The 11,879-nt window shown below is 56.0% G+C and overlaps 1 protein-coding gene across 1 annotated transcript; it reads right to left on the reverse strand.

Annotated features, from left to right (window-relative positions):
• Nucleotides 1-565: 565 nt before the first annotated feature.
• WNT2B (wingless-type MMTV integration site family, member 2B) lies at nucleotides 566-11,861 on the reverse strand. Its single transcript, XM_004689647.2, has 5 exons — nucleotides 11,760-11,861; nucleotides 6,103-6,323; nucleotides 4,808-5,085; nucleotides 3,946-4,210; nucleotides 566-1,095 (listed from the first exon to the last, which is right to left on the reverse strand). The coding sequence occupies exons 2-5, from the start codon at nucleotides 6,227-6,229 to the stop codon at nucleotides 866-868; spliced, it is 900 nt and encodes a 299-aa protein (XP_004689704.1). The 5' UTR covers nucleotides 6,230-6,323; nucleotides 11,760-11,861; the 3' UTR covers nucleotides 566-865.
• Between the last annotated feature and the right edge of the window lie 18 nt (nucleotides 11,862-11,879).

Consider the following 11,879-nt stretch of genomic DNA (forward strand, 5'->3'; position numbering starts at 1 on the left):
ACGAGTTGCACATCTACTCAGTGGCCCAAACCTAGCTGACCATGAAAATATGCATGGGAAGTTTAAACAAGTAAAACCCCACGGTTTGGACAGACTCACAGGTCACTCTTTCCCAGGAGTGTTCCCAGCAATGCTAATGACCTTAGGCATGGGAACCGCTGCCTGCCGCACAGTCTGAACAGACAGCAAGTGAGCAGAAGAGGCAGTGCTGGCCGGTACAGGTGACCGGGAGGGCCTGGTAGGCTGTATGTTTCTACAGCGCCTAATTGTTGTCTCCTATAGAACACAGCAGTTTATAAATGTGTGAGCATGTGAATTGGAACCTTGTCTACTATGGCAACTCTCGTCATGCAGTCCCCAGCCTCTCAGTAATGTAGAGTGTTGTAGCCCAAGAGCTCTTTTGGGGTACCAGGGAGTCTGCTCAGACTGACCCAGGGAAGAGATAAGTGGTTTCACCTCCGTCCCTTTGACCCTAAATGAGGTAAGAACAAAAGGCAGCTCTTTCCATGTGCCTTCCCCTCTTGCACACCCGAGTGTCAGGATAGCAGTGCAAGGGGAAGGAAAGTGGACCTTGACCACGTGCTTTAGTGCAACTCATATCGCCCTGGAGACCCCACCTTTTCCACTCCCTTCTAACCTCCAGAGGGGGAGTTCGGGAGCCACTGTTTCTTACATCCCCTATCAACTCCTTCCCAGGGCTGAGCCGCCAGCCAGGACACCACAGTCCCTCTGGCTCGCTCTCCTGGTCCTTCCGTAGACGCTGTAGCAGCCTGAGGCTGAGGGTGGAGCAAGGTGTGCATGCGAAGATCTTGTGCTTTTGAGTCGGGAGGTTTGAAGTAGAGGGATGAATGAGGTGTCCAGCTGCTCAGGTCTGGTCCAGCCACTCCGCCTTCTTGGGGGCCTTGCACGTGTGGACGTCCACAGTATTTCTGCACTCCTTGCACCGCACCGCACAGCACCAGTGGAATTTGCACTCACACTGGGTGACACGGGTGACTCGCGTTGTGTCATACCCTCGGCCACAGCACATGATTTCACAGCCGTCTGTCCCTTTAGACGTCTTGCTGCAGACCCGGCCTGCAGTGCCTAGGGAACCTGGGGTGGGGAGGGAGAGAGTGAGAGCCAAGTGATCTCTTACTCAAGCTGCGTGGGTTCTCTTACCCACATCCTCGTGAGGAAACCAGACAGAATCCCTCTTCCTGAAAATACACCCACCAGCCAAGCGACCGTCACCTCGCTGCCCTCTGCACAGACCTGTTGCCTCCCGCTCTCGGGGCTCCCCGGAGACCCCTCGCTTCACTCTTAGTGCCCCTCGCCACAGCTCCAAGGAACAGGCCTTAAATGTCCATCACTCTGAGAGCTGGGCCAGGCTATGCACGTTTGAAGTTTTCCATAAAAAAAAAGTTTAAAAAAAAGTAACCCAGCCTGTAATTTCATCTTTTCCAAGAAGTCTCACCACAACACGGGTCCTGCTCCCATGTGTTAGTATTTGGGTCTTTAGTTTGTATTTTATTAAACGGCACTGTATAGTGATGTAGGATAGCACAGCCCTTAAAAACACAGGCCAGAAGTCACTGTCTAGGCCAAATCCCTGTTCTGTCACTTTAAAAACTAATGATAAATATTTTATTAAAAAATAATAATCATTCTTAGGTACTGTTGTAGAGGAAACTGGGAAAATCCTTTACCTAAAGGGTAATTTAAGAGCATCTTTCAAAATTTCAAGCATGTCATCTCTTTATCCCAATAACACAGTTAGGTGATTTTCAGCAAGTTTGTTACTCTCCATTCAGGCTTTAGTTCTTCTCATGTGAAAATAGGTGTAATAATAGCATATAACGTCTGCTCAGCTGAAGAGGTAAAATGCCCTGCCTGGCTGGCTGGAAGCACTTTCAAGGAATTCCTAAAATACTGTCTGCGCCTCCCAGTGGGAGCTCTTGAAGGACAGGAACAGGCATTGTCCCCCTCCACAGAAAAGGCAGAGCCCCTCATTCTGACTGATTTTAGCAGGGCTGGATCCTGGAGAGTTTCCACTCCAACCCTTTTCTAGACATGGAAAAGTGCCCGGCCTGGGGTGCAAGAAGGGGAACAGGCAAACTGGTTTCAAGAGCGTTGTCTGCACATCCCACTGGGCTATGGGGAAAAAATGCTAGAAGTTCTGTTTGTTTTTTATCTTATCAAGTAAAAATATTTTGTATCTGTGTTTTAGAATGTATATATTAGTATAGTAACACCTAGATGTACTTGAGGAATAAATATGCATATACTAGAGGCACATGCTCAACTATTTTTAATGATAGGAACATACAATCCAAAATATTTGGAGTTGAGGGACCAAGTCTGCACTCTCTGTTCTTCTCCAAACTCTTACATCCTCTTGTGCACCAAGAGCTTCTACACTCTGGAGCCAAGCTGTCTGCTGTATAGCTGCTAGCCACATGTTGAATTTAAAATTCAACAAAATTTAAAACTTTCTCAGTCACACAAGTTTGGTTTCAAGCACTCGAGCATCACATGTGGCTAAGTGGTACTGGGCCGCACAGATGTAAAACATTGCTGTCGTCACAGAAAGTTCAACCGGACAGTGCTGCTTTGGAGGGAACTCCTGGCTCCATTCGCCCTTCTGGAATTACACCCTTTGAGTTCCAGGCCCCACTCAGGGTTTTCTCAAACCTCATTTTATGTCTCTCTGAAGAAAGCCAATACACACAGGACTTATCTTTCCTCCTGACGGCAAAGATCCTTTCCTGAAGGTGCATTGTAAGTGTGGCATAACCTCACACCTCAGCTGTCATGGAAATACTCCCTGCGGTCAGAGAATCGCCCGAAAGGCAGGAAGTCACCTAGAGAAGCAGGAGGCCCTCTCGCCTTTTCTCCTCCATCCTTCCAACTACACAAACTACCCCTGTGACTTGGCAGAGCCCGCCCTGTTTCTGTGCCCAGTTGACTCCAGGAACGACTGTGAGGGGTGAAGACAGGCAGGATGGGGACAGTGCAGGCCTTTGGCTCCATCTCACCCACGTCCTGACTGCCCAGCCTGGGAGTGTGTGACGGAACTAGGGGACAAGCAATTGTGTCCCTTGCTGTGTTGTTCCTGGTTTGTCCGACTGGGCCGGGAGGGTAGCTTCCACTCTGGCGGGGGGAGTATCACGTCACCTTCCAGCATGCCAAGATTTCCACTACTGATATGTGCACCAGCAAACAAGGCTTTGCTGCTTCCTGCCAGCAGTTAAGTCTTTGATGAGAATCGCCTCTTTCCTTGCTCCCCCAGCTCCATTTTGGGGTCTTCAGTGGCAGCACACTGCCCACAGCCTCACACACATCTCTTCTCCTCTTTCTCCCTTTTTCTTTCTCTCCCTGAGACCCTCACTGAGACGCTCTGCCTGGAACAACCTGTGCTTCCCACCCACCACTCTGCTCCCATGCCCAGCAGGCCCTCATCTCTTCAGCTACCCAGGAACCCCCACACTTCAAGAAACAGCTGAAATTCCACATTTCCAAATAACTTGTCCTGGCTTTCTCCAGCCAGCTCTTTATTAGTTGCATTTGTCTGCCTGTTACAATTCATTTCTTTAGCCTTTCATTTCCTTAACCCTTAGAACTGCATGGCAGCTTCCTGTAGCCTACACCTTGCGAGGTACTGGAATGAGGTGGTTTGGTTAAAGCTCCCTGAGCCCAGTGCATCCCAGAGTCCGGGACGTGAAGGGTGGCATCACCCTGGCTTCCCCGAGCTGAGTGGCCTTCCTCTCTGCACGGTGAGCGTGGCAGGCGAGCACATGCCAACAGTCACCTCACCAGGCTTCCATGTGGAGAGGTGATGGGCTGCACGTGCACCCCCTCCCCGCCGTCCCCAATTCCTGAGCCCCATAGACCTAGATGACCCAGGGGCGCCTGCGCCTTAGCGCAGTGCGGGGCTCCGCCTCCCTGCCTGCTCTCCTTCCTCACCTGCGGCCTTGTCCAAGACGCAGTAGTCTGGGGAGTTGTCGAAGTAGACAAGGTCAGTCCGGGTGGCATGGCGGTTGCCCTGGCGCGCTGCCGTGAAGTTGGCACCATCCTGGGTGGCCGTCACCTGCACGGCCCCGTCGTAGCGCCGCCGCAGGTAGTCCCCCGTGCGGCGGAAATCTGACAGCGCGCGCCAGCAGGTGCGCAGCGTGCAGGAGCCGCTTACGCCATGGCACTTACACTCCAGCTTCAGAAACCGCCGCACAGCCTTGGGTAGGGAGGCAGGCAAGGGAGGGCAGCCCGTCAGGGTGCTTCCCAGTCATCCCGGACTAAAAGCAGAGCCCCTGAGATCTGCAGGCCCTGCCTGGCCTGGCTGGCCCCAGCTGGCTACTTGGGGCCCTGCTTGTTCTCCATCCATCGGGCCCCACCCATTTCTCCTGAGCAAATTTAAGAACCCCCCACTTCCAAGAAACCTTCCTGGCGGGACAGTGTTTTCCTATTCTTGGGGGCCTGCTTGAACTTGAGAGCCGCTGTTCACAATTCCAGAGCATCCCCTGGTTTTCACGTTCTTTAGAGTTAAGGACACCAGCCTGCTTGTAATCTGTCATTGCCCAGAAAAGCATTAGGCACCAGTGAACTGACCGGGTCAAGCCCACCTCCCCCCTTAGCCTCCCTGAGAGCCGTGCCTGCCTTCCGAAACAGTGACTTCCCATCTCTTCACCGCCTTTCCCAGCTTTCTACCTCTGTGAGGACTCTGCCCGCCTGGTTGAACCTAGGCTTGCTTCCTCAAGCTCCCTTGCAGTCACTGTCCCGGGGCGTGGGGACGCAGGGAAACCTGCACGCGCATGCAGAGAGTGGTACTGACCGTGCGGCCACAGCGGTTGTTGTGCAAGTTCATGAGGGCCCGGGCATCCTTGAGCTTCTTCTCCTTGGCATCCACGAAGGACTTGGCAAACTGAATGCCATAGTGGATATTGTCACTGCAGCCGCCCCAGTCGAAGTCCCCACGCCCGTCATGGTGGCGGCCCCGGGTGCCGGGGTCACAGCTGCACACACTCAGCTCGCCCTGGCTGCAGGCGCGAGTGATAGCGTGCACCACCCCGGCGGACGAGATGGCATACACGAACGCCGCCTCCCGGCTGCCTGGACAGAGAGAGCGGCGGCGCTTCAGGAGAGAAGTCCGCGTCCGTCTCTTCCACTCCGCCACCTTTGACGCTGAAACTTCCTTTCTCTGCTTTCCGGGAGCCACCCGGCACCCCTTGTTGTCAAGGGCCCTTCCCTTCCAAGGACATCACCCAGAGGACCTGGCCTCCCCCGGCCCAGGCCTCACTGCTCTCTGTCCGTTTCGCACATCTGACCTCTTGCTCTGACCTCTGCTCTTCCTTCCTTCCTTCCAAACTCCCCAGGTCCATCCATGGAAAAGTTTCACACAGTGAGACACTTCACAGTGAGACACTTCACAGTGAGTCTTCGCCTCCCACTGAGTGGCAACCCCTGCCTCAGCCAAGCCCACCTTAGTCCACATTCCAGGCCTTTTCAGGCCTGCTCTGCTGGACAGTTCCCCCACAGTGGAGACCCCAGCCCAAGAGGGGCCTAGGTAGAGAGACTTCTGCTCCCTCCACACACCCACCTCCCGGTGCTTCCTGCCCTCCCTGCTTTTGGGCACTGATGAATCACCCCTCCCGCCCCCCACCCCGACACCTCTAGATTCCCAACACGTTCCCTTTCTCTTAGTTTACTGCCTAGCTCTGCTTAGCTTTTCTGCTGAGCTGGGGCCAAGCCACTGACTCTCCAAATATTTACATATCACCTTTCTGTTTCTCTCTTGTTCCCATTACTGTAGAGCTGCAAGTGTGGTGGTGATGGTGGTAAGAACTAGCGGCCATTCCTTGTCTTCAGCTTAGCGTGCAGGACGACCCCAGAAGGGGTGGCGGGAAGGGGAAGGCAGGAAGACGGGGGCCAGGGAGGTCTGGTCACCCCAGAATGCAGGGATTAGAGGGGCCTAACTCCTAAGGTACCGAGGCCTGGTTCCCCATGACTGCTGGGCTCTGCCCTCCCTCCTCTCTCATCGCCAAGTAACGTGCAGGCTGGAGGGGGCTGCTGCTGCGCTACCCCAAGCACAGACAGGGAAGGAGCGGGGCAGGATGGGAGGGCCCCTACTTCTGAGCATGGCGCGGCCGAAGACGGTGTGGTCACGGTCCAGCGTGCTGCAGTTCCAGCGGTGGTGGCGGAACTGGTGCTGACACTCGCGGATCCACTCCCGGGCGCCCTCGCCCACCGAACGCATGATGTCTGGGTAGCGCTGGCACAGCTGCCGCTGCCGACTCACCAGGCCGGGGATATTGTCGCAGATCACGCGGGCCCCCAGCGCCCCGATGTACCTGGCGGGCGGAGATGGGCCTGTCAGCGCCTCCTGGCCCTTCCTCTGCCTCCAGAGGGGAAGAAGGGGCAGGAGGTTCGCATTCAGGCCCTGGGGAAGCTCCCCCCGCCACACCCCCCCACTCTCCGAGGCCTGTGGGTGGGAGCGTTTCCCACAAGCTCTGGACAGTCATCACACAGCTGCAGGGAGTAGTCGTGCGGTCTCCCACCGTCACCAGCCCCCCAGCCCAGGCTGAAGTGACACACTCCCAGGACAGAGGCCAGCGCGTGTCACTTACTCAGAAGCTGTGGGCACGACACAAGCCCCTTGCCTGTTTATTTAACGACATTAAGATCCTCGCAGAAAAATAAACTAACAAAAGAAGAGTCCGGCAGCACTCTTACACCCCCGTGTGCGAGGCTCGCACGGCAGGACTGCTCGGTGAAGTGTGCTGGGGGAAGAGCAGGGCGACAGGGCGGCCAGGCGAGAAGCGGGCGGCTCTGAGTGACCACACACCCGTCCTCCTGTGGCGCTAAACACTCTCATTCCCAGCCCTGAGGTCTGGGAGGGAGACCCCAGCCACACTCTTTCTAAATAGGGTCTTGTAAAACCGTCCCCCCCAGACTTCCTGCCACGACCCTGCATGGGCAGAGAGGGCTGGAGTCCTGGGGTGGCTCTCCCCACTTTCCCGTCCCGACCCATCCAGTGTGCACAGTGTGAGAGCAGCTGGGTCAGCTCTCTCAAGGCGGCATTTTCCCTCCACTCAAGTTCCCCCCAGCCTCAGCTCCACCACCAGCCGAGCCACAGGAAGAACATTTCTGAGGGAAGACAGGAGGGTGCCATCACCTTTCCCCTCATCCACAGGGCCACCCAGCGAGTCTGACCCATTCACCCACTTCTCACTGCCCTTCCATCTTCCCAGCACCCTGCGTCTTCCTCCAGTTCCTCCAGCAGCTGGGGGTTGTCTGATCTGCCCCCTTCCCTGAACAGGTGGGGGCCCGGGGGGGGGCAGTTGTTGCTTTGGGCTGAAAAGATTCCGTCTGAGCCATGAGTCTGTGGCTTGGGAAGGGCCCCAGAATGGGGCTGGAAGGGGGTAAGAAGGGCAGACGGGAGAGTCTGGCCGCCCTGGGCTCTGTGTCCCTGCCCCCCCCCATTCCCACACCGAGCCCTCACCCACAGATTGGATCAGCGCTGGTGACACCAACTCAAACAAACACAAGCAGGGCTGATGCTGGCCTCTTCTGGAGCTGGCGGGGCTGATGGGGCCCATCTGTCCCGGGGGAGGGCTGAGCCGCCACCGGCAAATCCCATGGAGTCAGCGTCCCCTGCGCTGTCCATCAGGGCAGCAGCTTCCAGGAACAAACAAAATAAACAGCCCCGGCTGGGCCAGGCCGGAAAGGGCTGCCTGACGCACAGTCCAGAGTTCCACCCACTGCCGCGGTGCTTTGTTTGGAGAATCGAGACCATTGCAGCTGGAGCGCGTCCCCGGCTCACCACCACTTGCTCAGTGCGCCAGTGCAGCCCGGCACTGCGCTGAGCGATGGGTGTTTTGTTTCTTCAGTACAGGGGCTTGGGAGCAGGGGGGTCGGGTGGGAAGGGGAGACCAGAATCCGGCCCTCCTGAGACCGTCTGGAGGGGGGCAGGCCATACTGGCAAACAGTCCTTCCTGTGGTCTGACTTAAGTCTATTCTGCTGCAGCCCACACTGGTCCTTCTTGTGACATCCTGGCTGAGCGTGGGAACATCTTTTCAGTATGTGAGATGGGAAATAATTAAGTCTTCCTGCTACCACCCTTACCCCGCTGAGTAACTGCTTCAAGATTCTCAGGAGCAGGACACTTGCCTGCTGCCCAGTGGTCAGTCCTCTGTAGTTGGTGTGAGGACTCCGCTAAAGCAGACCAGTCTTCCCTTCTTCACTCACACAGGCCCACAAGATACCTACCATGTGCCAAGCACAGAGCTCAGCTGTTGGGGGCAAAAGCTGTTTAAGGCACCCTCCAGTCTGCCCCATCCGGATTTGGTAGGGGGCAGGGGGGCGGGGCAAGATGTTGTGTTTTCCTTTCTAGAAGTTTCCACTTTCTTCCCAGCTTCCGGCCCCTAAATGCTCTATCCATCTGCTTTTGATCAGTTCACCTCCCTTGACAAAGTGGCTCCTAGCCTACCTCAGTCCCTGGCTGCTCCACGTCCGGCCGGTCCCCACGACGCAGCGTCAACATCACCTGGGGATGTGCTAGAAATGCTGGCACTCAGGCCTCACCCTGGCCTAGTGAAGCAGAACCCGCTTTTTGCCAACCTCTGCAGGTGACCCAGGTGCACTGCTCCATGAAGGTAGAGACTTGTGTGTCTCTTGTCTGCTTCAACACCCCACAGTACCTAGAACAGTATCTGGCACACAGTAGGTGCTTCACAAGTGTTTGCTGAATCAACACCTAACCTCTCTTGTTCCTCCCCTACTCCTTTCTTCCCTAGCCAGTCATAAACTTCATTTAGTTATAACTTCGTTCTTTGTGACAGCCAATTTGCAGATTTCTCTGTTTGTGTCTTTTAAAATGAGGCCAGGCATCCTCTTTTTATTGCTATAAGTTTCTAGTGTGCATGGTTCAATTTAACGACTATAGGGTTTTGAACACAGGGCTGAAGCTATTCCCCTCCCTGAATCTCCTAATACAGTATCATTTATATGGTACCTTGTGTATCACAAAACATTTGCCCATGCAAAAGTCCAGAAAGTTGGGGGGCGGGGTGGTGGGCATGGGAGCACTGATTTACAGGGGAAGAAACAGGTTTGGGGCGATTAAGAGGGCTAACCCGGGGACAGACCCGTCTTGGCTCCAGAGTTGGTGTGGGCTTGAACAAGTTCTTACTACTCCCCTTCACACGTGAAATGGGGATAACAGCGCCTACCTCACTGGCTCATTTTGCCCATAGAAGAAGAGCGTGTGCATGGAGCTAGCTGGGAGGTCTGGGGTTTAGCGAGGCCTTGTTTGGTGCCTTCTGCTCCTCCCCCTCCAAGTCCGTGCACACTTCTGCTCTTGCGATTCCCTCCATGCAACTCCCTGCGGAATGCAAAATGGAAGAGGGGAACACAAGCCAGGAGTCCCCTATTTCTTGTTCTGGTTGTCAGAGATTACGAGGAAACCATCCTTTCCTCTTCTGAGGTGGGGAGAGGAAGGGCTGGCTGAGTGTACAGGGCAGGGTGGTGGGGGGTGATTACTAGCTGGTGTCAGAAATGACCTTCTGCACCAGGGCGGAACAAGGAACCACAGTAACTCCACGGGCATCTCTCCCAGGCTTATACAGAATTCCAACCTTACCGGTTTGGCTCCCGAGGGAAAGAGGGAAAGAGATAATCACCTCTGTGCTTGACCTGTCTTTAGAAAGCAGCTTTCCACTTTAACCCGAAGTGATGACCCCTGAGGCAGCATCTGGGGCCTGCAGCCATGACAGGTGGGAGGTCAGAAGAGAGTAGTCTCTGCCCTCACTCCCCACCCTGGCACCGTGGTTCCCTTCTCCATTTCACTGTCACCCACCTGCCGGCCTGCCTCCCTAACTCCTCTTCCACCCAGAAGCTCTTCCAAAGTCTTTAATATGAACCACGTGGCGCCAGGGAGGGGGTTGCGGCAGAGGAGAAAGAAAAAGGGAGCCGGGTAACCAAGGGAAAAAAATAGGAACCAGGAAGGGCCCGGCCGGGTCTTTGGGAACTATTACCAGGAAGCTGAAATACTAAGAGCAGAGTGATACTCGCTCACCTAAAGCCAGGTGAGCCCCCCCCCCCCACCAAGCTGGCCAGGAGCACTCAAGGGTTCCCGAAAAGCAAACTGCCACTTGGAGTGGGAAAAGATGCCAGTGGGCCCCACGTCCTCGCTGTGCAGGGCCACTGGAGACCCAGACACACGTCCCCAGCCATGCTGGGCCCTTGAACATAGGGTGGCTTTGATCTCACGCTGAACTTTGAAAGACTTTTCTCCTTGTCCCCCTTCTTCCCTTTCCCTTTCTAAAGGAATGTTTCCAGCCAGATGGAAGATATGGGCCTCCCTGCTCCCCCATCCAGAACCCCCCCTCGCCTTCCCCAACACTGCAGAGATAAAAAAGATCCAAAAGAGAGATTTTTCTGAAACAGGAAAGCAGGGAGGAGGTGGGGGGGCTGGGATGGAGAGAGACGCATCTTGAAATGATAGGAATCTGTAGCGGGAGCTTGCTGGCCCCTCAGCCAGCTTATCCCTCGCCCCTCCAGCCAGGATTCCAAGTCAGAGGAGAAAAGCCACAGGGTGCAAGGCGAGCAGAGAACACAATTGGGGAGGGGGTCCCGGGAGGGGCAGAGTAAGGAAAGGAAGGAAGGGGTTCGCTGCTGGGTGGAAGAGCAGCAGCCCAATCCAAAGGCCAAACTGATGGGGGGCGGCAGGGAAAATGAGAAGCCCCAGTCTTTTCTCAGTACAAACCTCCCCCTTGCCCGGCCTGTTCCACCCCCAAACCCCAAGGTGGGAAAAGAGGGAGAGCAGCCTAGAAGAAGATGAGTGCCACCCAGGGCTGGCCGGGTGCAGGGGAGGACTTGGAAAAGGACTGACAACCAGTGCACGAGGATTTTGCTTGTCTGCCCTCTTGGGAAAGTCGGTGCAAGGGCTGCAAGAAGTCGGGGAGAGGGTCTCCCAATTCTTTGGGGCTCCAGAAGCCTCTACTCTTGGAAGGGAGAGACCGGAGAGGGGGTCACCTGGGGAAGAACAAGGCGCTTGAAGAGGGAAGGCACAGAGGTTGGAAGTAACAGTTTCCGGACGGAGGCCGAAGACAAATGCCTAAGTCGTGCAAACCCAAGTGTTTTGTTTGTTTTAATCGTGAGAGTGAATGTGGCAGCTTTGTTTTTGTTTTTGCCTCAATTCTATTTCTAAAACTTGCTGGGTGCTGCTGCCGCCACATCAAAGCCTGTCACCGGGTGGGGTCGGCTAGTGACAGGCTCCTCCGCCCATGTCAGCTGCCCCTTTCTCCACCTGGGGTGTGTGTGGGGTGGGTGGGGACCTTAGGTGTCAGGAGGCGCTGCTGGACGGCCACCGATGGCCCCAGACGCTTCCTTGAACTTCCCCTGCAAGAAACTCGGAAAGTAGTTTTTGCTTCATAGGTTTGAGCGGCCAGAGGCTCAAGGGCGGGGAGAGTGTTCACCAGAGACCGAGGGGGGAGCACAACATTCTGATGAAGGACACACACGGGGGGGGGGGGCAGCGGGGGGGCCTTGACCACCAATACCCAGCGCCCACCCCACCCGGAAAGCTGCGGCCCGTCCTTACTCCCAGGTTCCCGCCGCAGCCAGGCGACGTTAACAGTCCGGCGGGGACCATCTCTACCCGTGGAGGCGACAACCTGGCCCGCGCAGCAGCGGGTGCCCGGAGCGGTCTGTCTATTCCCTCCAGACGCCGCCCGCCGCCTCGCGGCCCGGCGCCGCAGCCCCCAACCTCGGGAGCCCCACTCACCACCAGGACGTGTCTACGCGGGCCGGCAGCAGCAGCAGCAGCAGCAGCAGCAGGAGGCAGGCGAGGCTCAGGCGGCCCGAAGCCCGAGCGCCGTCGGGGGCCGCGGGTCTGGGCGCGGGC

The sequence above is a fragment of the Condylura cristata genome, unplaced genomic scaffold, assembly GCF_000260355.1.
Source record: "Condylura cristata isolate star-nosed mole 26May11 unplaced genomic scaffold, ConCri1.0 scaffold00026, whole genome shotgun sequence".
Taxonomy (NCBI): domain Eukaryota; kingdom Metazoa; phylum Chordata; class Mammalia; order Eulipotyphla; family Talpidae; genus Condylura; species Condylura cristata.

What these genes read in the sequence shown, in the direction of transcription:
- WNT2B (XM_004689647.2), bottom strand. Translation starts at nt 6,229, where the DNA reads ATGCGTTCGGTGGGCGAGGGCGCCCGGGAGTGGATCCGCGAGTGTCAG. An exon ending in CGGCCGCGCCATGCTCAGAA is followed by an intron (nt 5,086 to 6,102) that starts GTAGGGGCCCTC and finishes CTCTCTGTCCAG; the next exon opens with GCAGCCGGGAGGCGGCGTTC. An exon ending in ACAACCGCTGTGGCCGCACG is followed by an intron (nt 4,211 to 4,807) that starts GTCAGTACCACT and finishes TCCCTACCCAAG; the next exon opens with GCTGTGCGGCGGTTTCTGAA.